This window comes from Phalacrocorax aristotelis, chromosome 15, assembly GCF_949628215.1.
Source record: "Phalacrocorax aristotelis chromosome 15, bGulAri2.1, whole genome shotgun sequence".
Lineage (NCBI taxonomy): Eukaryota > Metazoa > Chordata > Aves > Suliformes > Phalacrocoracidae > Phalacrocorax > Phalacrocorax aristotelis.
The window spans coordinates 9,947,655-9,974,477 of record NC_134290.1 but is presented as its reverse complement, the minus strand read 5'-3'; the positions used below and the strand labels follow the sequence as shown (position 1 = coordinate 9,974,477).

At 37.5% G+C, this 26,823-nt stretch overlaps 1 protein-coding gene across 3 annotated transcripts in view; it reads right to left on the bottom strand.

Moving 5' to 3' along the window:
* Nucleotides 1–26,823, bottom strand: part of ATP2A2 (ATPase sarcoplasmic/endoplasmic reticulum Ca2+ transporting 2) — a 48,017-nt gene that overhangs the window by 6,925 nt on the left and 14,269 nt on the right. For all 3 annotated transcript variants that reach the window (XR_012663254.1, XM_075110621.1, XM_075110620.1), the window contains exons 6-18: nt 16,773–16,853; nt 15,087–15,172; nt 13,654–14,118; nt 10,830–10,918; nt 7,256–7,358; nt 6,611–6,742; nt 6,400–6,522; nt 6,007–6,225; nt 4,303–4,638; nt 3,828–4,048; nt 2,585–2,787; nt 1,200–1,285; nt 676–809 (exon numbers count right to left, since the gene is read on the bottom strand). Coding sequence is in view for 2 of the 3 variants with exons in the window: in XM_075110621.1 (XP_074966722.1) it covers nt 676–809; nt 1,200–1,285; nt 2,585–2,787; nt 3,828–4,048; nt 4,303–4,638; nt 6,007–6,225; nt 6,400–6,522; nt 6,611–6,742; nt 7,256–7,358; nt 10,830–10,918; nt 13,654–14,118; nt 15,087–15,172; nt 16,773–16,853 (2,278 nt within the window). In the remaining variant the exon portion in view is untranslated. The remainder of the gene's footprint in view (nt 1–675; nt 810–1,199; nt 1,286–2,584; nt 2,788–3,827; nt 4,049–4,302; nt 4,639–6,006; nt 6,226–6,399; nt 6,523–6,610; nt 6,743–7,255; nt 7,359–10,829; nt 10,919–13,653; nt 14,119–15,086; nt 15,173–16,772; nt 16,854–26,823) is intronic.

The following is a 26,823-nucleotide window of genomic DNA, read 5'->3' as shown; positions in this document are numbered from 1 at the left end:
TGGGGACCTAGCGCACTCACTTCTTCTGAAGTTCACTTAACTGGATATGAAGGTCAAATATTTGCACCTTCCTAGTGCTTGTTCTTAAATTCTGCACTTTAGATTCTATCTGCATTTAGGCTATACTGCAGAAGAGGCTGAGATCCAGAACATCAGATGTAGAGCAATATCTTACTATGTAGGACTACCCCAGTACATTTGTATTTAAAGTTTATTTGTTTTTAAATTAACTGACCTCTAAGCTATTTGAAGAAAAATACCCTTGACATTGTGCTATTTAGTGGTTTCCATTTATAATCTAATTGGCTAAACCCTCACTCCCTTAGGGCAGGAAAAACTATTTTCCATATCTTCAGCATTCTTATTTTAGTTGTCCTGGATATCACTTTATACCAACATAGGAGAGATAATCTGATTGATTAAGCTTAGATTAGAAATAACGGAAAACATTTCAGTTGCTCATGCTTAGTAAAATACCAAAGTGAATTGGCAGACTTAGAGATCTCAAATGTTATCTACGAGAGTCATTTTGTTTGCACTACCAGGATTCAGAAAGGAAATATGACTCATTCTTTATTAGCTGAGCTGTCCCCACATTATGAATCAAATTGCACAAAAGGTAAGATTTTGGCTAAGCTCTGCAGAAACTTTGCTTTCCTATTAGGACATACGAACCTGTTGAGAGCATTGCACATCTCTATGGTGACAAGCACAGAAAGCGCCATTGTCATTGGATATGGAGACTCAAAAACCACACAGTCGACACCAGAGAAGTCTGGATTGTCCTCTTTGCACTGCAGAAAATGGCTCTAGAACAGAACAATATGAACTGACTTCTGCAGCTTGTTAACTTTTAACATGTAGAACAGGCAATTAAAAAATTAGCAGTCAGTATTATGAGAACAGAACTTTCTAATATGACTCCTATAAGCACTAGTTTTAAACTTGCCAGCTTTAGAAAAATCCCCATTAGTCTTTTACTTACAAGACAACAGTTAGTCCTCCTAATTGTTTAGCTCAGGTATCCCACCTTTGAGCTTTAGTATTAAGACTAATTAATCATAGTCAAGTTTTTACAGTAACAAGTCTGAAAATGCCTCGTTACATAAGTTGTAACCTACTTTTTTTACAGTAATTTCAAGTACAAAAGAAGCATGCACCTCCCTTCTGCCCCCAAAGATATTAAACTGAGCAATTACCAGCTGATAAAAGGTAACTCTTGGACCACCATCAGCAGCGATAAACCACCAAGCAGCAGCACCCACTGTGGCAGCACCAACATAACCTTAAAAGAAAACAAAAGTGCTTTTTTACATTGTGAACTGTATGCATGAGGAGATCTCACTTGCCACACTTCAAATTCTACCTCAAGACCTCCAATACTGTAAAAAAAAAAAAATAGACTGCAATTAATCTGTCTCCTCTGCAAGAAATATGCTCCACCAGTTGTAATTTAAGTAACAGTTAAATACTGTATTAGATCAGCTTATGGAAGCTGACAGCTAGAACTTAAGGCAAACAAGGATATCACCTGGAGTAATCAACCTGCAATGTTTCTTTTTTCCTCTTAGAATCCAACGTGTCTGTACTTACATTAACTAATACTGAGGTTTATTTACTTCAAGATCTATTAAGTCAGTCAGGAAAATTAAGGCCACAACTTCTGGCATGAGGACAGTGTGATTTAAGTATCCACATAGATACTTGTTCTAGCTTTACAGTACTATAGCTATATTTAAGGTTTAAATCTACATCCAATCATTTCACAAGTTGATACTCCTTTATTTTCTCCAGCTATAGCCATGCCAGCAAACCTGTTGTGTCCTTCTATGTAAGCACAAAAATGGTAGGTTAGACACACGACAGTTGTCATTTTCAGATTTAGAAGTAGTTCTATGTATGATCGCAACAGCTAATGCAGGTACTTATTCACTAATCCCTGGTCTTGGTTCTTCAATCCCAATCCCACATCATGCTCATCTTCCTAATGCTGACAATTATTATTATTATTATTACAGACAAGCTAAGATCTGCTGTTTTAATGCTTTGAGCTATAAGTATTTTAGACTGGAACGAGTCAAATAGGAAAAGACAAAGTAGGTGGCTGCTTGGGAACACAGGTCAGACTTGGCCCTAAATTCATCTGTTCCTGAAGGGCTTCTCTCCTTAAGGACTGTAATACCATCCACTATCGGACAATTTTAAAGGTCTAATCCACTATGGCAGTCTATAAAATTTCTAATGGTTTCCTACTTGTCAAAAATCAAACGATTCTGACCAAGTGGTGAATGTCACGCCAATGTTATGCAACTAGGGCTTTTGGTGCCTCAGTTGCTAACCACAAGAAGGGAAAAAACCAAAACCACAACTTTACTGTTCTGATCATGGCACTGCCTGCAAATGTGTGAAACAAAGTGAGAATCTCAAAACAAAATAAAGGAAGAATACCAGTTCCACAGAACATCTATTGCTAGCTTTCAAGATTTCAGCATACAAGAAGATCAGACAAACTGCTTTCAAGTGGATCTCAAAAAAAATGTTCCTGCCTAAGTTTACTTAAAAAAAAAAAGCTATTACTACTTACATCCAATAGCTAGGTAACGGAAGAAGAGCCATCCACTGATCAGTGGCTCTTTAGGGTTGCGTGGTGGCTTATTCATGATATCAAGATCAGGAGGATTAAAGCCCAGAGCAGTAGCGGGGAGACCATCCGTCACAAGGTTTACCCATAACAGTTGGACAGGAATTAGAGCTTCAGGAAAACCCAGGGCAGCAGTCAAGAAGATACTATAAAAAAACCCACCAGTTATAAGCTTATTCTTGTGCATGTACTTAAGTCCTTTTAACACTTATGCCTAAGCCTGTAGCACCAACTTCTCTCATACAGAGTTACCCATTTAATATCATGAGCTGAATATTCACATTCAGAAAACTAAAAACATGTTGAATAGCAAACACTTCTAACCACTGGCATAGAGGTTTTGAAGCATTACCTTCTGGTAACTTCAGGAATTGAAGAGTTTCTGCTTTAGCCTTGTTTCTTCCCACTCTACTTGTCAATATAGTTAGATATATAGATATATGCGTTAATGGCTCGCAAGCTGCTTTCTAAAAGACACTAGAACTTGTGCAGATATAATAGCATTTTAGCTCAAACAACTAAGCTTCATTTAGCTAGGTTACTGCTAGTTCCTGCAAAAATTTAATGAGCATTTAGCTTTCATGGTTTCAAGCCTGTGTGAATAAACAGAACAGAAACAGGGGCTGCAGCAAGAGCCACATGAAGGACAGCTTTAAAGTTTACAAGAAACAAGGCAAGACAATTGCTGTGTTATATTCCACTCTGGGATAAAGTATGCTTTGATATAAACAACTGTTAAGAGATCAATATTTACATTCTGTAACCAGAAATGCATTCTGTGCCATTGGGTCACCATTCCTTCTAAAGGCCATTCTTCTGTAACTTGACGTTAAACAAACCTCTAAGTTAAATCTGTGGCTAAGTTATCTGATATACCAGATCTTGTAATACTTAAGTTTTTTATTTTCCTATTCTACAGAATTATTCTAAGTAATAGAAGTAATTGTAAAGTGTTTAACCACCTACTGAGCTAGAATATTATGTACAATGCAATGTGGTATGCTACAATTCTCCAGTGAAGACTAGGCTAGAAGTATGCAGACTTCCACACCATCACAATGATCAATTACCTGGAGAACCTGTTTCTCTGGTTTTAGTGGGAAATACTGGAAGTAAATAACTAGCTAACAAAAGACTCCATCATCACTACTCTAGTTCAAAGAAAATGAAAACATTTTAAACCTACCAGACAACTTCTCCAACATTGGAGGAGATCAAGTAACGGATGAACTGTTTCATGTTGTTATAAATTGCACGTCCTTCTTCCACAGCAGCTACAATAGTTGAGAAATTATCATCTGCTAAAACCATTTCAGAAGCAGTTTTAGCCACTGCAGTACCAGAACCCATAGCAATTCCAATTTCTGCTTTCTTCAATGCAGGGGCATCATTGACACCATCACCAGTCTAAAACAAGAATTTAAAGTTTAAAAAAAAGGAAAAAAATAAGGCGGGCACTTACATATAGGACTAGAAAGGTATTTTGTACTGGGTTTGGTTTTAGATCTTTAAAAATCACTTAAGTGCAGAACTCTTCTGAGGCTTTGAGTTCAGGAAAACATGGAAGTGTCTTCCAGAATGAGGCATTAGTCTAAACCTAAATTATGCCTTGTCAAACACAAAGTCTGCCTTTCAAACCAAGTAAAGGTTCAATTACTCACCATAGCTGTAATCTCATCAAAAGACTGAAGAAACTCAACAATTTTAGATTTGTGGGAAGGCTCTACACGAGCAAAGCAACGGGCATGGTGGCAAGCGTCTCTTTGGGCAGCGAGTGAGAGTTCGTCAAACTCACGACCAGTAAAGGCTTTTGTAGAAACATCTTCGTCTTCCACGAAGATACCGATACGACGGCAAATAGCCACTGCTGTGCCTTTATTATCACCAGTGATCATAATAACTCTAATACCAGCTTGTTTGCACAACTTTATAGACGAAGCTACTTCGATTCTTGGGGGATCCAGCATACCCACGCATCCAACAAAGGTCAAGTTGGTCTGAAACAGGACAGCAGCAAGCTTTAGGGGAAGATCCTACAGATTTCTGACATTAGCAAAACAATCATTTTGCTTGCATGCTAAATATCTCTCAGCATAGTGACATTTGTTTTTGTTCCTTGTCCACAATATTCTGTGGTTCTACATCAACCAATTAAGACACTGAGGCCTATGTCATCCTGCCATTTGGTCAAAACCAGTGTACTACGCATGATATACTTGCTCTTATGTCAGGTTCCCCTCCCCTGAAAGGTTTACTTCAGAGGGCTTATCTGTCTCACCATACAAAATCTTCACAGTACTTCAGCTCTGACACTGAATTCAGGCAGCGGGAGAAGAACTGAAAGTCGCAAGTCAATAGGCACATTAACAAGTATGAAGTACATAAGAATTTAATGCTTTTGGAATCACAGTGCTAATGGTACTATCTCCACGATGGGAGGACATATGGGAGGACACAGTTAATTCCCAGAGCATGACCACACTCCGAAATGGGATCCTACATTTCCAAACATATCTTGCTTTGAATGCACTTGTTTTATCAGTTAAATTGTGCTCTAGTTGTCAGCTTTGCAAATTTAATCTGCAAGCTGTCAAGTCTTTCTTTTGTAATCACTACACCAGGAGCAGAGCACACAAGCCAAAAACTCTCATGCAACTCCTGTAATTTCCCCCCCGCCTTAAACCCTAGATACAGATTTCACTGGGAAGTTACAGAGTAGCTAACATGATCATCATGGACAGAGCTTTTGCAGCTGACAGTATGGAGGAAGGGAAGTGAACTTGACTCTCAAGAGTACAAAATGGCAGGTGTGTTTCATCACAAAATCCCCAAAGACGTCTTGCAGTTGAGCAATGTCAAACTGAAAACCATTAAAGCTGAAACCACAATGCAATTTTTGGAACATTTTTCAGAGTCAGTCTCTAAAAACAGTTTAAGGTATTATGATCCTGAGGACTTTGTGTGTGTACACAAAATAATACAATTTGCAGGTGGGCTTTTAAACTGATTTTTTTCTTGTACTTTTATCCAAGCAGCAGCATGTATACCAGCCACCAAGAACACACACAACATGCTTTTCTTTCAAACCCAAAATAAACTGGGGGAATGTAGTAGGAGTGACAGGTATCAAACCACAGAGTACTCCAAGTTTTACCCCATAAGTTTCTTCAAGAAGATATATAGTGTCTTCCTAAACTGAGCATTCCCTCCACACATGTGGCTAACTATTCTGCCCGACATCAAAAGTACCCAGAAAGAGAATATTGTCAGATATAGCTTCCTCAAGGAAGAATCAAACATAAGGAGTCACCATTCTCCAGTGTGGCAGAGGGATAAGTGTTAAAAGCATGTTTTACTAAGCTTACCTCATAGTTAATAAAATTTGAGGAGTCCTCAAGATTCATTTCCTCTTTTCTGGGTGGATTGTCATGGGTTGCCAGAGCCAAACAACGCAGTGTGTCTCTACCAGTTCCCCATTCTCTAATGACAGACATTATTTTCTGCTTAATTCCTGAGGTTAATGGTATTTTAGCATTTCCAACACGGACATGTGTACATCTGTCAATTACACCTTCAGGAGCACCCTGCAGAGGCCAAAAAGTAGTAATTTAGCTTAGTAAATCTCTTTCCATTACAACATTTGCTCAAATCAGTCATTCCTTCAACTTCAAGCTGCAGTTAGCTGTGCCATAATTTTTAAATATTGTGCTACCTTTGCAGCCATTCCATAACTACAATTTCACAAATGAGGAACTGACCTTAACAAACATCTTACTCATGGACGTGCGGCTTGGTTTGTTCGGTGTACAATAGACAGACATAGACTTTCTGTCTCTTGAGAATTCCAGAGTGAATTCTTTCTTCATCAGTTGTTTTATCACCTTTAAAAAAACCAGCATAAAAATGCATTTAGATAATTCATACTACAAAACTCACTCCCCAAGGAATTCCAGATAAAAGAGTACTGACCGAGTTGCAGGCATTTGCACGTTCAATTCTAGAAAGTCCTTTCAAGTCTGTATCAAATACATTCATCTTTTCAACCAGACAGGTAAGCGCTGTTTCTGTCGCTTCACCAACTTTTTCATATACTCCCTTAGCCTTTAGTTAACAGAAAACAAAAACACAGGAGTTTACTTTAAGCCTCACCTGGAACCTACCAGAGACAAAAGTTCAAGTTTCACAATGGAAAAAAACAAAGCTTAACAAGACTTACTAAGGCTTATGAAACAAGCACACCTATTTTTAAAAAGCAACTTTGAAGAGTATCGTTTGTAGGAAATTTCAAGCCTTTACAGTCAAGACCAGCAGGGAAGGATGTCAGCATTTAAGTCATTATGAGATGTAGCAACCTTAAGGAGGCGAGGCAAAGCAAGAAAGCAGCAATGAATGCTACACACCAAGAGATCTCCAAGTTCCAGATTATATTTGCTGCTTGGCTTTAGTTTTTTCCTCAGTGTTCAACAAATAAATAATTCCCAGAATTAATACTCAAGAGGACCTAAATACTCTCCCCTCCCTTGACTAGAAGATTTACCACTGAAAGGTATTGCATAGATGAGAACAAACTTTTATCCTCATTCTCACACTTTCCTCTGTTCAGTATGTACTTACTTCGTTATAATCCAAAGAGGAATCATTACAGAGCGCACAGATCGTTGCAAGTTCCACAAGGCCATCATACTGGCTACATTTAATAAGTTTGTCATCTTTATGCCTTTCCAAAGGAAGAAGAGGGGGAGATTTCCATTAGTTATTTAGTATTAGCATCTCACCTTTTTCCGTTCTTTAATCCCTTTACTGTATTACCATTTAGTACAATGTTTGTTAGCTATGGACTTGGAACTACAGAACCGGAAAACTGTTGAGAAGGGCAGGTTTGATAAAGGTGAGTTCAGAAGTTTAGATCAAACAGTCATGAACAGAATGTGACATGATTATCAATGAAACCACTGAGTTATAAAACCTTATTTCCTCCAATGACAGTTGTACAGCAACATAGAAGATAAGTAAAGAGTTCAGTGAAGACACATATGAAAGCAGTATTAGAGTATGGCACAGGACTTGGGAGGTCCAAGTAGGAGACAGGTATTGTCGGATAACTTGGGAGCTTCGCTTCCTTAGCCTCATTGCATATTCTGCAGATTTAGTGCCATGCATGAAATGCATGCACTGGGCAGGCATAAAAGCAGATTTGGCCTCTAATTTCTTAAACCGTAATCTGTACTGTATGTGACCCTCATAAACCAATGAAAAGCTAAGTAATTTCACAATACAAATTCACCTAGAAAAGAAATACTCTTTTCTAGTAGTCATATACGCTTAATGATTAATATCTGAAGTCTTTAAAAAGAGGGAAGGTACTTTTTCCTAAAGTAATGCACCATTTAGGCATCACAAATAAGAAGCAACTTCTTTGCTTTCACTGTTGGAAATAGACAGCGAATGGATTAATGTTCTGGAACATCAGCATACTTCTAGTGTAAGCATAAGAGAATCAAGACAGTGTTCAATACTGTTATTTTTCCCCCTAATTAGCAAGACATAATTCATATATAACATCTTTCATTAAAGCTCTCAAGGAGGGGAAAAAAAGGGTCTGGTGGTAGAAAGACATGGATCATTACTCCATAAGAATTCATAACGTAGACTGTGACATGTCTGATTATGAAAGCTTTTGTTCAGTCTCTTGTAGTACTGCAAACAAATGCCAATGCTGTGTAACACCGCATGTGAACAAAATGCATCTTAAACAACCAAGTGTGTTTGTTAAAGTTTCATTTTGCACACAAATCTACAGCCTTAAGCAGTGGCTTTAAACTCTCAACTCTCAAGTTCCCAGCAGCTCTCAGTTTGTCACCTCATCTACCACAGCTAGTATTTCCTGTTTTCACCTGTTCTGAACTTGAAGAAAACCATCATACCTGAATATCCATAACTTGTTATACCAGGGTTTGGCACCCTACCCTCTCGCCCCCCACCCCTTCTGCTCCTTGCCTGTGTGCTCCTTAACAATTTATGAAGAATAGCAAGTGCACATGGAGCCTGAGTTGCTGGGATCAGTTCTGGATAAAGGTTGTTTCTTTGGGTTTTTTTTTCTTTTTTCTTTCCCGTGTTACACGCCCCCCCTTAAAACTTCAGGCGTTTTGATTAGCTCACGATAAACTCATTTGAAGGCCAAATGTTATCTGCTAGCTTTTGCCACAGTTCTTCATTATTGTTAGTTTTATGCTCTCAGCTTGCAAGTAAGCATGCACACTGAATGTGCTGAGAGCCAAAAAACCTACTCCAAACTGCTTAATGATCTCCTAACAACCCTGGGAAATCAGTCAGTAAGAAATGTTTGTAATTTTCTATTCTGAATGTGTCTTAGGGGAAAGTTGTGTATCAAACACTTCAAGAGTAAGTGAAAAATGATTGATTTATTGGAAAAGCACTTAATGGTTATGAAATAGAGTAGGCTGCCTATACAGCAGTGGAAGACAACAAAACAACAACTATCAGGAATGGTTCATATCTAGAGCAGGTCCTGCTTTGAGGCAGTGCAATGGACTAGGCTGCCTCTTAAGGTCCCCATCAAACTTGGTTTTCAGTGACAGTTTGCAATCCAAGCTGAAGTAAGTCACCTTACTTTAAGGTCACCGATTTTAAAGCAAGCCATCCATAAATGCAGAAATAAAATCATCCCTAAAGGTTTGATATTTTAGCTATTTGTGTCCTTATGCTCCAAGGATGTGGTATCACAGGTTGGAAGGGACCTCAGGGATCATCTAGTCCAACCTTTCTAGGAAGAGCAGAGTCTAAACAAGATGGCCCAGCACCTTGTCCAGACGACTCTTGAAGGTGTCCAATGTGGCCGAGTCAACCACTTCCCTGGGGAGATTATTCCAATGGTGACTGTCCTCACTGTGAAAAATTTCCCTCTGATGTCCAATTGGAATCTCCCCAAGAGCAATTTGGTCCCTTTCACAGAACATTCTTTATGAACATGAATGCAGTGCGATTAACATGCTTATTCACATTTCCCCAATTTCAGCAAGCAAAAATAGAACATAAACATACATTGATGACTGCCTTATTATACTCGACATCTGCTGCCACACACTGTTTTATTATTTTGTTTATCTACAGCTCTTGCGAGACCAGCTAAAGCATAATAGCTGGAAGCTTTACAAGCTCTAGAATGTCACCTTGCCTAGCCTAAGTAAATGCCATCTCCTGAAATGAAAGCAGAAGCTTTTGACAGCAATTAGCTTTGAAAGAAAAAAGAATTGGGAAATTAAGATTTCCAGCCACTGAGAACACGATGGTTTTAACTGCTATAAAAATCAAATAGAGATCAGTGAAGATTGCATGGAGTCAGGGGCATGCATGTGAAACTCCACAAGGTTGAGATGTTTATAATAACTGAATCTCCAATCTACTTCATACATAGTAGAAATCTAGTCTATGAGAGAGTAGACAAGCAGAAAGAACTCTAACAATCCAGTAAGATTCTGGAAGCAGAACCCTAAAGATTCCTGAAGTTGTCAGGATGAACCACCTATCCTGCTAGCGGGGACTTGCAACTGATAAAGTAAACCAAATGTACCATTCCGTTCCTAAGGGAGCAGGTTTAGCACCAAAGCCTGACAGAAACACACATATCTATTCAAGTACAGATGAACTGAGTTCAATGAACTATTAGGGGTAGGGGTTACAAATTTACAGTAACTTCAAGAATTAACTCCAATGCATTCATAAGATGCTTTAGAAAAAATACCTCCTACCTTCTTCTAAGGCAGGGAAACTGGAAACACTAAGTTCACAGATTAACAGAGGCCCAACGCTTCAGATTTAGGCAGGTTTTTAAAAATTAAGTAAACCTCATTTTGAAGCATTGGGATAGCTAATTTTAGTCCAGTAAGATTTCAGTAAAATAAATAATCTCAACCCACCCCTAATTTATTTTTTGATTATCAAAGGGACACTGCAATATTGCAGACTGTATTAAGCTTCATGAAGGTTTGCTTTTCTAGAATTTTACTTCCCTTTTACTGTTAATTACTTTCCCTCCAGCCCTTCAGTTTGCATTCTCACTAGATGAGCTTTCACTTATTAGCAGTCACTATGGAATATTGACTTTTCAAGTCTGAAGTAATAGTCAATGCAAAAACAGACAAATATTTAACTTCAACAGAACACTTACACTTCTCCCATAGGAGCATATGTTGAACCAGTTACAGTAAATTCATTCAGAGAACAGCTATCTCCTTCTACTCTGTCCAGGACAAACATCTGAAATTAGAGTTAGAAGTGTTACTGCCTTTGAACAACAATTAATGCAAGACATTTAAACAGGCCTTAAGCAAGCAGGCACAACAGGCAAGTTCAGGTTGAATAAACAAACTAGACAAAACCAGATACAATACTCTGAACTTCGATCCCATATACGTTTGAACAGTTCCCTGTACTGAAGCACAAAGTACAGAAAACAGCATTTCTGCTTAACAGATCTCATTGAAAATTGAATTGTGGCACAAGTACATCAAAAGAGTTGAAAAACACAAACTATGCACACTTAACTTCAGCTGTGAAGACTACTCACACATCCACTTGGCAATCCTGACAATACCCAAGCTCTTCAAAGGCTTCAGACTTGTAAATAAATTCTCATGTGTAAGTTTGAAACAGCAGCTCCAATCAAAAGGGTAGCTTGGAAACTGCCAATTCTTCCCAAAGTAAAGGTAAAGCATCTACAAATAGGAGAAGCTTCTAGATCAAAGAGGTGAAGTTTTAGGCAAGGGACAGACAATGGCCAGTTTCCCTTAATACCAGCCACTAAGTGAAAGTGTTTTCTGTCCTGGTTTTCTAGTTCAAAGTCACTTTGCCATCCAGTACACTGGTAGCTTAAAAACATTCAGACAGCTCATGTGCCCTTCTAGCATGGGTCAAAATGTTGTTTTCAAATAAAGACACCAATTTTAAGGATGCAGTTGTACCCCATAAGACACCTGCATCTCAGGTTTTCCTTTGTTTCTGTTTGCTTTCTAAGAGAGCTGCAGGTAGAACCAAATCTGGGGGATGGAGGTAAAAGCAGTGCCTGAAGCTGTCCTGCACTTATTATGACTTGCTGGAGTGGTAGTAGAGAAGAAAATGATTTCTCACTGATTGATAGTGTATCTGCATGGAACCTCTTATCCGTTGGTCAGTATCAGCCATTTTGCCATACCACATTTTATCAGCATCTTAATTTCCCATCATTGTGCCACCTTGTGTTTTAGGTAAGCATCTTCACAAAATACAGCCTAATAATTAGGTGTTCCACAACTGATCTGCATTAATGTTTGGAGTCCCTATCTTCAAAGTGATTTTAAAAAAAATCAGAAAAGCTTGACAAGCTGATAAATTAAAAGCCCACAAAGCAGAGTAAGTGCATTCTCAGTGATACCACTGGAGGACATTAAAACAATCCCGCAAGTCTTTTCCTAATGCAGTATCATTTCTGACTGAAATGTTTTAGTATAAGGTTCCTTTGGACACTCAGGAGTTACTACTCAACATGAAAACTAAAACTACAAATGGAATTAATGTTGTAAACCAGACTTCTTAAAAAGCTAAGCAATCTCTCGCTCAGAGTGAAACCAAGAATAAGCGTATTTTGTTTACATGTATTAGGATTTTGCTGTTTTGCAAAATCTTGCAATTAAGGTTATTCTGTAGCTGTCAGAGGTTAACAAGGAACCAAGTAAGTTGTACTGCAGAAGATCTAAAACATTTAGCCCTCTAAATATAAGAGCAGAGCACTTCTAGCTTTTAAATAAATACAACTTAAATGATGAGTTAACCAGGAAGCCTTCTGCTTTTGGCATCTGCATGATTAAAAAAACCCCTGCAAAGACTAGGGCAGTTATGCAACTCTACTGCAAGTAACCTCCTCTGGAATACTGATGAGCAGCTGCTTTGTGTCTCCTAGGTATAAATACTACAATACGTAAAGAAGTAGGACAAATCAACCACCAGTTAAGAAGAAAAGCCATCATCACATGAGAATAAAGTGCTTAAGGCTTACAAACTTTTGCCAAAAAATACCGGTGTGTAGCGCTCAACATTTACACATTTGGAATTCTTACCCAATGTAATGAGTCTGAACATTTGATGTCATAGAGTTGCTATGCCACTGAACATCTACAATTACTAAACAGAAGAACTCATGTTTTCTCAAAATTCCTACACAGCATAACAAGTATATGGGAAACACAAGAGAGCTGGCAACTGAACATGCATTATGTTAGGTGATTAGCTATAAAAGTCCCAGATTAATCAACACTAGAAAGAATACTGGGAGAAGGGAGGAGGGGCATGTAACTTACGCTTAACTAAAAATATGCCATACATTGAAGATGACCTTGGCAATGGTGGTGGCAGGGTCAGCTGCACCTCCAGTTGCCAGATTAGTCACACAATATTGCATGCTGAAAACACTATAGTGATCTACATCAGACCAATAGGAGCTATCGAAGATAACCAAATAAGGGTGGAACCACTCAATACTGAAAGTACTTTAGACTATTCAAGTTACTGCAGTATACCTTCTACCTTTTTCTCACTGCTAAGTTTCTCCACCATTGCCATCTTGATAAATTAAAGACATAGGTGTTTTACACTTACACACATCCTGCTTCTACAGTGTAAGTATCCTACCTGTCTGAAACGGGATAAATCATACTAAATGATTACCAATTGACTTGTCTGTCAGCCATTCAGCCTATGTGAAGCTGCTTGGAAACAACTTTCTCTTCCGTCAAGTGTGGGTACAGCTATTTTTGGCCATGACTAAATAAGGGAAGAGATAAAGCCTTAAACACTACAAAGTGGAAAACTGAATTAAAAGTGGATGCTTATCTTAGGAAAATAAAGCAAGATTTTGATTATATGAGAACCAAAAGACTCGCGATCAAAAGAATTCAAGCAATGCTGACTATTCAGAGTAGCTGAGGAGAAAAAGAAAAATAGAAGCTAATTCAACATACCCTGCAGACTGACATCTGATTTGTGGTGAGAGTACCAGTCTTGTCAGAACAAATAACTGAGGTGCAACCCAAAGTTTCCACAGAGGGAAGACTCCTAACAATAGCATTCTTCTTGGCCATCCTCCGGGTTCCAAGGGCCAAGCAGGTGGTAATGACAGCAGGCAGACCCTCAGGAATAGCAGCAACAGCAAGAGCAACTGCAATTTTGAAGTAATAGATAGCACCTCGAATCCAGGAGCCACCATGAACCGGATCATTGAAGTGACCAATGTTTATTATCCAGACAGCGATGCAGATAAGCGAGATGACTTTAGACAGCTGTTCTCCAAACTCATCCAGTTTCTGTTGAAGCGGGGTTCTCTCTTGTTCGGTAGCCACCATCTCATCTCGAATTTTGCCTATTTCAGTGTTTACTCCTGTTGCAATAACCACTCCCATAGCTTTACCAGCAGCAATATTAGTACCCTAATGTAAATAAAGAAAAGGGATGGGGAAACTTGTAGTCAATCTATAAATAGGTTTTGGTAGTGGTTTGTTTTACTTTTTGTTGTGGGATTTTTTAAATTAACACAAAAAACCAAACAAACTCAAAACAAAAACAAAAACACCTTATACAAGTCCAGACTGTTTCAGCTAGGATACGGAACAAAGCGAAGAGGAAGAGAATGACATTCCCCTATCATCTGAAGAGAATACTCCAGCGTACAATTTCTACTTAGAGAATGGGCTCAAAATGATTCAGTATTGATCTATTATAAGCAGCATAGTCAAACTCGGCTGCTGAGTAAGCAGTATGTATTTCAACTGGCATCTTTAGTATGCTTTCCCTTCCCATTTTTATTAGGATTGTATTTTGTCAGATTTAGTATTATTTACTATGAGTAATAGCCATGTTCTGTGGGGCTCCCTGTGTGAACATACTTAACATGAGAAAGAACAGTTAGAATTTCTACAAGGAGCCTCCCAACAATAAAAGAAATATTTTCTTATCTGAAAGGCATTCAGTGCTTCCTTTAAACAAATTTGAAAATTGTTTCATTCCTATATAGAGAGATAGTTCTCAATTTTAGCCAGACAATACCACAATTTGTGTGGGCATTCTTATCAGCCTGAAGAACTATTACTTTAGAAAATTAGCATAGAAGCACTTTAGAAGTGCATGTGCTCCAGCCTTCAAGACTTTCTTGTGAACAACAGAAATCAGTCTCCTCACAGAAACCAGTTTCAACAAGTATCCTCCCTGAGGACAGCTTTTAATAAAAGTTGCTTCTAATTTTTAATCCATTTACTTCGATGTACATAGACAAATGCATACAGATACATACAGAGAATACAAAGAAGTCATACAGGTGAAGACCTGAAGCTCTGCACATTTTCATCAGCTTCAGTATTATTTTATAAAACTTTTGGAAATTTCAAAATAAATAACTTACAGAAAAAAGCATGTTCTTCTTGTCTTGATTTACAGCACGAGGATCAGGCACAGGGTCAGTGTGCTTAATAACAGACACAGATTCACCTAAAATAAAGGTAATAGTCTTAAGAAGAGATTATACATGTATTGTCTTGAGTCCTGTAGGGAACTGGAAAGTTACTAAAAACTTTTAGGACTGAGGATTATGTGTCAAAATTCTTTCTTCAAATTATTTTATTAAATTGCTTACGTGAAACAGAAAATATTTCATCTGACAAAAAAAATTGAATGGTATACATCACAAAATTGTGGTATACCATCACAAAAATTGATGGTATACATCAGTTATACTGGCAGACCTTAAAAAAAACCCGAAATGTCATGCAGCCATCTGTTAACTCCTTTAGTTGGAGGTATTCAGAGAACTCTTCCATAAAAACTGTAAATACATCAGTTTCTATGAACATGTCACAGGAATAGAAAGGTTTCTTTTCTATAAAAACAGATGTTAATTACTAAATCAGATTTCACAAGGTGGTAACTCCGACTGAAGCTAAGAGCACGCTGCTTTTTGTAAGCTCAAAAGAGTCAAAGCTTCCTACTTTCAAAAGCTTTGTTAAATAGCATCCTAGACTTCAGTCCTACTTTACTAGTTAGGAGACTCAAGTATCAAATTAAATAGGCTGAAAATAGAAAAGGTTTGCTTTAAAAAAAAGAAGTCTGTTATTTAAACAAAGGCAAGGAATTATTCCCTTTACATAGACTTCTGGAGGATTTCTTCTACTTATTTCAGTTCTGATAGTTTGACAGAGTGCCTGCATTTTCTTATGCTAAACAACAGTAAGTTTGATCAGTTCTGTGATACTCAGGATCTATACTGAGAAACTTTGGAGCCTGTTTCCAAGACAGATTTAAGAATCAAAAATAGGCTTCTTAACTTTACTGTTTTAAAATTCAGAGTTAGTTAACATTAATTTAAGCTACCAAAACAGGCAGACAGATCTTCATGTTCCAGCTGAGAGAAAAAAAAAATATGTTATAGCATGCTTGGTTGATTCCTAGTTTCTTTCCTATATTCAGAAATACTGCTACTTTGTTTTGTTTTCAACAGCTCTGAAAAGTGCTCTAAATATAGCTCCCGCACTTGTGAGCCCATACTAAAAAACACATGAATGTGCATGCACAGAATTTAAGCAAATAAGGCTTTAGTATACTGAGTCTTTAGTAACAGCTTTAAAAGATGCCTCTATTTAAAAAAATACTCTCTCGTGAAAGAAAATGGATAACTATTACAAAAGACATTTAGCAAGTTTTCCATACTTTCATATTTGAGCAGTGGCAAGATGTTCAAATCTACAACACTGCATAAACTAGAATAGAAATTCTTAATTTTTTTATTTTAGTTTCCCAGAAGTTACTAATGCATGTCTATTGGGGGGATATGGGTAGGAAAACGGACCAAAAAAGCATTACAAGTCTCAGTAAAAATGTTCATCCCACTGAAGTGAACATGTAAAGCCAATGATGAAGCAATGCATTTCAGCCACCCTAAGAGTTTAGTTACTAGGTCAGAAATTTATCACACTTGAATCCAACGTAGTACTTGAATAGCTACAGGCTTGTTTCTAATGAATTATTCTAAACAGACAGTGAAAAGGCACTTTCAATTATGCACACAATTATCCAAAATTCACAGAAATTATACCTGTGAGAATTGACTGGTCTACCCTTAGAGTAGTAGATTTGATAGAAGTAATTCTTATATCAGCAGGAACCTTGTCTCCAACTACAAAGAAATGAACGGGACAAAGTTAAAATTGTTATTTGAGAGATTTCTAACCAAGTGTACTACTACCTCTATCAGCCAGGAAAACGATTTTCCAGTAACTGTTCAGATGACGAAGATTACTAATGGCTTATTACTACTTTTTTGGTCTGCAATACTCCAGTTTTCTGAGTATCCAATATATTTCAGCAATTTAGACTTGCCTTCAAGATCTCTACCCCTACCTAACCTCAAAGAAAAAAGTTGTAAATCACTGGATTGTTTTTCTAATCACGACTACCACTTGACAGCAAAGGGAAAACATTCTCAAGAGAAATATATTAATTTCAGAATACATATTTATAAACAACCAAAACCCTTAGCTAAGGTGGATCAAGTTTCCTTTTCAGAAGAACTGTCCTGGAAAGTCTTCTGGTTGTTTTCTCTATGCCCAAAGTCAGTCTTCTGCTCTCCAACAACCAGAATGTTATCCACATATATTTATTTAGGAGCTAAAAGAAGTTGTATTTTCCTTTTCTTTGGCACCAACTGTGAGAACAACATGCTTCTGCAAGTCTCCTCTTTTAATGTTATACTTTGAATACTGCCAGATGTTTCAGAGTTGGAAGTTAAATTCAGATCATACACTAGCTTTATTTTTCAGTAATGCCTCTCTATTAAATACACCCCAATCCATGTACCAGTTAAAATTTCTGCAGACCTCTATGCTACATTTATCTTGTCTTCTCTAGGTGTCCCTGCTCAAGCAGGGGGGTTGGACAAGATGATCTCCAGAGGTCCCTTCCAACTCCTACCATTCTGTAATTCTGCAGAGTGGAAATGTATATGACAACACCAGAGAACAACAAAAAAACAACCAAAAAATCTGCACTATCAAGTGTTTGAGACACCGAGGCGGCAGATGATACAGGAAGTTAACAGCATGTGACTGAAGATGGCAGAGAGCAATGAAGTCAGTTGCCAGAGCTGTGTGGCCAGTTTAGCTCCAACACTTCTAGCACCCCAAAATTAATTCTACCACCTTCCTACTTTCTCTACTTATCCAGCATCTCCTAGTTTTTAAGAAAAAGAACTAAAGCTCCACCATTTTGTGACTACTGCAAATAAATGGCTGCGTGCAAATTAACTTGGTAAAGCATATTAATGAGAGTCATGTTTCTGACTCATATGGGGGTTTCTACATTCTGCATCTCAATATTGCTAACAAATGCATATTGCCAAACTTATTCCTAGAGTAATTTAACACAGCAAGGATTCAAGTGTCAACTTCCTTTTTATTTTAAAATATTGCAAAGAAACAAAGAAGGGAGTGTAACTAGCTAAAAAGAGCTGATCATCTTAGTAGATGGACTATGTCCCTGCAGTAAAATTAAAACAAGCTGCAATTCCTGCAGGAACTGCTTATGCAACTAACAGTAATAATGCACATTAACAAATAATACCACAAAAGACTCCGCAGTGGCGTTACAGCCTTAGAACATACAACCACTCACACAGGGAAACTATGGAACAAAATGCTGAAGAGGAGAATTAAGTGCTATTCCTAACGTTAAGTTGCACCATGTGACTTTTTGTAAGGTCAAAGAAATCCCAACCATTAAAATCAGCAAAAGATTGCTTAGTTTTGCTTGCAAACTGAGAAGGCTGTTTTTGTAAGCAATTGTATATGAAGGGATCCAGTAAATAGCCACAAGTTCCCTTTTTTATCATTATAGCACGTGAAAACTAATTTAAACCACAATGCCCTTGAGCAGCAAGAGAAAATAGCATTAGACAAACAGTGGCCTAAGCCAAAAATGGCAAAACTATTCAATATGCTCCCCTGATGTCATGAGGAGGTTTATATGGAGACATATACTAGCAGCTGGTTTTCCGATATCACTGAACAACAGGCTAATACCTCAGTTCAATGTGGTGTAACGGCTGTCAATCTGCATAAACATTTCCAAGTACTTAAAGCAGCTGGAAAACTACAGCCAACTCAAACACACTACCACATTTGACAACACTCCTAAAGACTTAATCACTCCATAAGACAAAAAAAGAAGCTGTTAAAAACAAAACCCACAACTTAAAACATTCAAGGAACTGGACAGAATGTATGGCAAAGCTTACAAGTCATCTTCCAACCTACTACTTCAGAACATCTCTAAGTTAATCAAACACAATATTCACAAGATCTAAAGTACTAGGAGAGACCGCTGCTCTAGTAGGCTATTGATACTCAAACATGAGTATTTCCATGATAACTACTCCTATCATTGATTACCCCAATTGTCAGAATTAAAGTGTTAAATTTATTACAATACTGCAACTTTCTAAGTTTATCTCAACAATTTAAGATAAGACACATTATTCACTCACCATCTCTGTTTGAGAAGGCTGTAGTAAAACATTCAAGACATTTCCAATAGGTAGGAAAGCTGTACATCAGGGTCAGTTATAGAACTATTTTAAGCAGTTCTTTGTAAAGTAACAGCTAGGACTCTAAGTAATTTATAGTCTTGAATATACTGTCATGAGCATAACTGAATATAGATAGGAAATCATCCTATGATAGATAGGAACCCACAAGAAATTTTAGAGAACAGTCTAGTGCCGATCTCATCTACAAGAAGGCTTTTTTTTCCCCATATCCTTTAAGAAAGGAAAGAAATCAGGCTTTTTTGTTGCTTTCTTGGGGGCTTTTTAAATTCAATCACAGTTCAGTCCACAAAACCAGTAAAAGTATTACTCAAGGCTTGAACTACAAGAAATTAGAAAGTGAATATGTATTTGGGTTGCTCAGTACAGAGCTGCTACAGTCCAAATGGATATAATACCATAGTTTTAAGTCTAAAATAACAAGTCAGTTGCAAAGGCATTTCATCCATTATTTTAACCAAGTTTTAATCCTAGTTATTTGATTTCTACAACAGCTCTGAAGAAATCAAATAACCTGCTTTCAAAACTGCTTAGATAAGTGTTCTTAAAGCATAGTTTAGATAAACACTTTACTGATTAAAACAGCCCTTCTGACTCTAAGACTTCAAGTCTTGAACGATATTCTAGATTTTCCAGTCAAAACTGTTGGTAATGGCAGGCTCAGGAAGCAATATTAACTTTATGCTGAAAAAGCCACTATGATGTACAAGAGTCCTCAACACAAAGCTACTACTTTAAACGTGTACTTTGAACACCATTATCAGCTCTGTTAACTGCCTCTGACCCCTCCTACAACTGAAGACTTCCTAAGAAGAGGTTTACAGACAGGCACATTATAAAAAGTGAAAAGTTTTGCTTCCTTTTTATGTTAATACAAGTATTACAAGAACAATTCATCTTCTTAGCAAAGAAAGTGATCTGTTTGCAAAAAGCCCATCTAAGTGGTCACAGTATATTAATTTTTCCCTATAGAAGTCAGAATGGTTCTTCATATACAACATTAACCTAAAACTTTCTTATTTATGTTTATCATTAACCAAAGCCAGTGTTGACCTATATCCCGCTATCAGCTGGTTGGGTTGGAACTGGACTTTTGCAATGAAGATTATCTGTACAGCTCTAAACTATTCCACTACTGTTGTCCAATTTTGCAGGTTTTGTTTTTTAGGTGCGTTCTGAAGAACTGGGATACCCTTTCAATATATTGTTGAACAATTCGGGAACACAAACTATGATTCCTGAAAGTGAGTGAAAACATCCCCAGAACAACTTCCATAAAACACCAAATGGAGAGGAAGAAGAAAAAAAAAAGCAAGCATCATTTTCCACCCTTTTAAGTATCTTAATAGATTAATGTTCATTGTTGAAACATGCCATGTATTTTGATTTTTAAGGCACTATGGTCTTTCTCCTGCTTTATTAGGATGCTCTGATTTCATCAGGCTGGAGTAGAAATACTGTCAAATTCAACAACTGTAACTTTCCACACCACTATTAAAACACCTGATTCAAAATATACCGTGCATGCTTTTTTACCATCACCAGGAAAAAGTATTAATTCTTTTGCCAAAAAACATTGTGTTAGCAACTACTTTCTTTAACTGTTTCAACATCACATATTATGTGTACAGTTATTTAAACCACTTTTCCTAGTGAGATCTTTAGCCTCTTAAAGAATCAGTTACTTCAAAGTCCCCCCCTCTTGCCCAAAAATAAGTTTCTTATCCTCTAAATTAGAGGACACACCACTGTGTGAATATTTACTAATAAACTGAGACAACTGAACTATCCACATGAAGTATGGGTACAACCATAAGGTTTAAGAATTTAAATGAGTAGGCTTAAATAGCACATAGAGGATGCTACATACCTGGATCAACCAGAACTGAGCATTATTTCTGCTGGGGGATAGTAATAGTTAAAACTTACACCTGAACAGAATTGACAGCTTCTATTTAGAAGTATAGCTGTTGCTGCACAATCATTTCTTATATTAAACTTCCTTAACATGAGCTCAGCTTAGCTCCTCTTCCCCCTTGCATGCATACAATCTAGTCTTTCTATTGTGTTTGATTTCCTTTGACCATAAGAAACTTAATTTTTCTTCCGTAGTAACAGGTTTTAAGTATTTAACACTTCCTGTACAGGGTATAATAAAATGCTACCAGAAATCAGAAGCTCTACAAAACAGGAAGATTGAGTCCATCTACGCTTTCATACAAGGCCAAGAGTGTCAAATTGTCAAAATTAGAAGAGTGACTATGAAATATATTTTGAGTCTGAGTTTCCACTCCAAACTAGTAAGATAGACAAAGATTATAATAGCACCAGCACTTGCTTTTACTGCCAAGGTGACAGAACAATACAGTTGAATACATTCATTGCTTGCATTTAGCAGGCATACTGCAGATTAGACAACATTAATGAAATAGGCTTCTCTATCACATGCCATTCTGCCTTCTGGGTGGACAGAAAAGATCCATGGAATTTACTGTGCAGCGTATGCAGAACTGTGATTATCCTAACTTAAGAACTGTTAAAGGTAGAAGTTAAACAAGTTTCAGACAAAACACTTATACATATTGCATTCTTATCAATGAAAACCAGAATCACAGAAACAGCTTAGCTTTCTGAAGCAAAGTATTTTACGTTTGGAAGGAAAGGTTGTATCAAGAAAAAAATTTATATACTGTTTAATTAACAGTACGTAAGACCTGAATTATTCCTACTTTGTTTCTTCTCATTCTGTAAAACCATATTTCTGTGACATTCTCTCTGAAGAGGGCACCAGAACATTAAATTAGATGTGCCAACGGGCAGGTACCCTGTCTACAAGTCTGCACTTATTTCTAATCTGAGTATGTCTAATCTGAATTTGTCTTGTAGATTGAAAACTCTTGTGACCAGCCTGTAAAAGTATCTAATAGCAGAAAGAACAAACTGGTAAGCTAAGCTTCAACTTTTGCCAGATCAGGTGGAGAATCAACACCTTCACACCAAAGCTGAAGTCCTATTTCCAAGTTAGGCTGCATTTGGGTAACAGAAGCAGCAAGAATTCTGGAAGTAGAGCATAACTCCAAGTGCAGGTTTTCTTTAGCCTTAAAAAATGCTCGCTTTGCCAGGGTGATAAGTTATTAACAGAACATTATCTTGATGTTCAAGCATTTCATTCAGTACTATTTGTACTTATAATTAAATCCCACTGCAGTATCGTTTCTAATCAGATATAGAACATCAGATACATTCTGAATTCAAAAAATTAAAACAGAATTAGTTTCACTGTTTTTACTTGTTTGGCAACACTGGAGGAAACTGCTACAAGAATTGGGAAAAAAATTGGAGACGTGTTTCTAAGTTTTCAAGTGCATGTTGAAAGTGACACACATTTGAAAGTATGCCCTGACCTGAACCTTGTATAACTCCAGGCTTCAGTGGAGTTTGGACTGTGTCCGGTTATCTCAAGCCTGTCTCTGATGTGTTAGAGTTTAACAGCCAAAATGCTCACTAAAGCCCACAGATTTATGCACTACTTGTATGTGTATTTATTAACCACTGATTTTACTTACGTATTTTTTCTGGTTCAAAAGCAGTACACTTTATGGAAAAAGCAAAATATGTGCTGAACCTTTAAAAACCAAAACTGACAGCCTGCACTAGGTAAGAAAAAATATAGTTGTAGTCAACTTCTTTCCATATCAAGAGATGCTCTCAGCAGGATGCTTTTAGGACAGTAGGTCAGCATTCTGGACTTAAGTCTCACTCCATCCTTCCCCCCCGATCTCAGTACTTTTCCAAAAAAGTAAACCTGCACCTCTAGCACCAAGTCTGAAAAATCAATTCTAGTTATTAGAAAAGCCACACAGGCATGAGGACCCAGATGTTTTGGAGTAAGATCTGCAACATCAATGTTTGCTGCTTATACTGTCAGGGAGAACCCACAGGTCTTCATAACCACACTGGAGTTTGACGTAATTCACCTCAAAAATCTTCCTTCCCAAACTTCTTCACCACAAAATTTATCTTCCCTTAATTATAAGGCATCTGTGCTTTAGGAAGTCTTCACATGCTCTGCAGTTAGAATTGAAAGCCTCAGAAAATAGTTCTTGCATACTTTATACCAGGTATAAACTTAAAACTAAGTCTCCTGGAAAACACACCAATTTAATAAGCAACAGATTCTGGGAACTCTGTGTTAAGCTGCTCAGTACTTACAAATATAATAACGGATGACAAGAACCATCATTCAGCACTTCAGGGAAAAGAGGAACTGTTGTGACTCCAGTTTCGTCACTTATAGATTGCAACAAATGAACATTCATTTATTAAATTCAGCAAGTCAGATATGCTGTATCTAAAGTAGAACTTTTCAGACAGGAAAATACAACAGAAGTGAACAAAGCTCATTTCCATTCCTAAATGTGCTTCTTCAAGAGTAAATGATTTGCAACCAGTTTATCCCAATTTGTTAGACTGGGCTTCATACAAAACTTCAAAGAACCAAGGCCATACTATTCTAAGCTTCTCTAAGCTACTTGCACCAAGTCAAACAAAAACTCAGCTAAAACAAAGGACACCTTTAATCTATTAAGACAGCCATTAGTTACAAGTTTAGAGTACATCCTCCAATGAATTTAAGCTTTTATAGCAGCCAATAATACATTTTAAAAGACAGGTGAACTGAAAAGACATTTGAGGCCAGTATCTGGATTTTTCCAGTTTATCAATTCTACGAAGCAAACAGTGCAGCATAGTAACCCTTACACACTACAGTTCCGAGAACTACACCTGCCAGAGGTCTGCAAGTAAATTTAAGGCATACATCCCAAACCTGTAACCCCAACTTCATCCCAAAGAGTTTGTCAATTGTATAGTATCTTTGCAACGACCTCTGCTTCAGCAGACATGGAAGAAAGTCTTCCTAACATGTACAGCTAAGGAATTCACTGCCTGCACAGTCTCTGAGCAAACATGGTCTACGGTGTCTGCTAGAGCACCTGCAAAATTTTAGTGTAGCATTTATGTTGAATTTGTTCACTACGAGACGTAAGAACCAGTAATTGTTCATCAAGAGTTCTCCAGTATCAGTATGCAGGCTGGGCCCCAAGAGGCACATCAGACACTAGGTTATCTACCACTTGCGGGATAATCTAATTCATGTTACTCCCTATTTACTGCAAGGTGACCATGCAGACCTGCTGTTTCCACCTACTACTTCAGGTCAAATAAACCAGCATCCATCTGCTCTGTTGACAGACCAATTAAAGAAAATATTTTCCAGAAGCTTTATTTTAGAAGGCCACGAGGCAGACTGAATAGTCTATATAATGAACACAGTCAAGCTCTACAAATAGCCTAAGGGGCCAGAATAAAAAGTAATAATATAAACCATTATTGCACTGTCATTGGGTTACGCTGAGCCAACCAGGTTGTCTTCAAGAGGTTTGAAACTACTGAAAATACCAAATGATTTTATAAATGATTCAATGCTACTTTTTCTCAGGGAACTCTTGCAATGTAAAGAGGTAAATATATTCCCCCACTTCCCCTGAAATGCAATACCAACCTACCAATTCCTACAACAAAGGATTATCTCTCTGTCAGGCCCACATATAGCTACTTCACATTAACAAAGCTGTTATACCATGAAATAAAACTGTTTTGTAATGGAAGACCCGTAGAAAGTTGTTCAAAAGGGGATTATATCATAGGGGAGAAACCTATCACCTGGTTATTTATGCCACTCGGTTAGAAGATATTTGCCTGGACACACAAATGTCATTGGCACTTTGCCTAGAATTCCATACCCAGATATGTATCCAGTATGAAGCGCTCTGTTGCTTCCCTACATGGTCATCTTTTTGCAAACACCATGTCAAAGGCCATCGCAGTACTCTTATACTTGAGGCACAGGCATGCACAGAGTCTCTCTCACCTCCGGGTCTTGACACTAACACTAGTACATCATGTATTGCTCCTCTTTACTTGCTCGATAGCTTTTCTGAGATTGATTACAATTAAAATCTCATTGTTGTCAATCTACATGTTAGAATTCCTTGTTTCAGTATCAGAGTTTGTGTTACACTGAAGCACTTATTTCTGTATTAAACATCCACACAACTTACCCTTAGTTACCTTCACTTGAAGCCGCAACTGATTTGCCAATATAAGAAAAATATGATGAGTCCTTAAGGCTAGCTTCAGACTGTTTGACCCACCAGTTTGAGTATTTTAACCAGCATGAACTTCTACAGTCAGCAAGCTAGACCATCTATCTTAAAGAACAGTCATAAAAGTTGGATAATTTTTGTTTCTCTATATGAGCATACCAGTTTTTAAGTTTGTCCCCTTAAAAAAAAAATCAGTTCTACACATGTTAGGCTATCCAGACACTCTTCTACAAGCAGATTTAAAAATAATGCATAGTAACCTTACAAAAAATAGGATACGACATTTGTTAAAGACAACCTAGTGTTACAGGTATGCTAGTCAGCAGTTTATTTCCAATTTATTTCTCTCCTTCAGACATAGGCCTTTTAAAGAGACAGCACAAGTAATTTGTTTTATTGATACCGACAACATACAGCAAGGTAAGTAAAAGCCCACACATCCCCAGGTGTTTCACATACAAATTTAGCTTTGTCTTTTTCTGTAAGATGAAAATGCAATCTCTACCTCTTCCAAAATAGCAAAGAATGAAGCAGAATTTTTTCTGTGCTCTAAGCACCTGCCAGAGCAGCAAAATCCAGCTTTTTCCCTTAGCGAGGTACCCCAAACCAGTACAAAATACACAGTCGTCAACTTGTAATTCTACCAATACTGCTTTAAAGTACCAAAAAACACAACCCCAATGTATTCCCACGATATAAACTGCTTCGAAAACTACCATTCCATTGGTGACATGGGTAAAGGTTTGGACTAGACACCTACTGCAGAATCTGCAATTTATACAGGTCTGTTTCCTTCAAAAGGACACAGGAAACATCAACTGCTTAAACAAGTTCTCATTGCAGAACTCACAGATTTAATTTACAGTGCAGTAACAGTGAGTCAAAACAGCAGATTAAGTGACAAGGTATCATCATTCACCCTTTATTTCAGCTATCAGCACTTTGTATTTGCACTTGTTCACCAACAGATGCTAAGAGAACACTAGCTTCAGCCTTCATGAGATTGACACTCTGAATTGCTCTGGCAAGGGATGCTGTAGCTGAATCATCCTATGCACACACAGAGGCTCGAGACAGGGCTCAGCAAACATTAAAGTTTCTCAAGGAATGAAAGCTGGGCAGACAGCCAACACCAACTTCATTTTGAGTGCATACTCTCTCTGCCCACTAATTACAATAGGAGGATAGTCAAGTTTAAGGGTATATATCTCCTCCTGAGACAGCTACCTCCTCCAAAAGCAAAGTGACACTAGTGGAAAAAAAAGTTTGATGTACACCCTAAATTGTTCCCAGAGGAATAATCACTCAATTAACAGTTGATAATGACCTACAATATATGAGCATGCAATCACGCCTGACACTGAACAAGAGCCACCTAG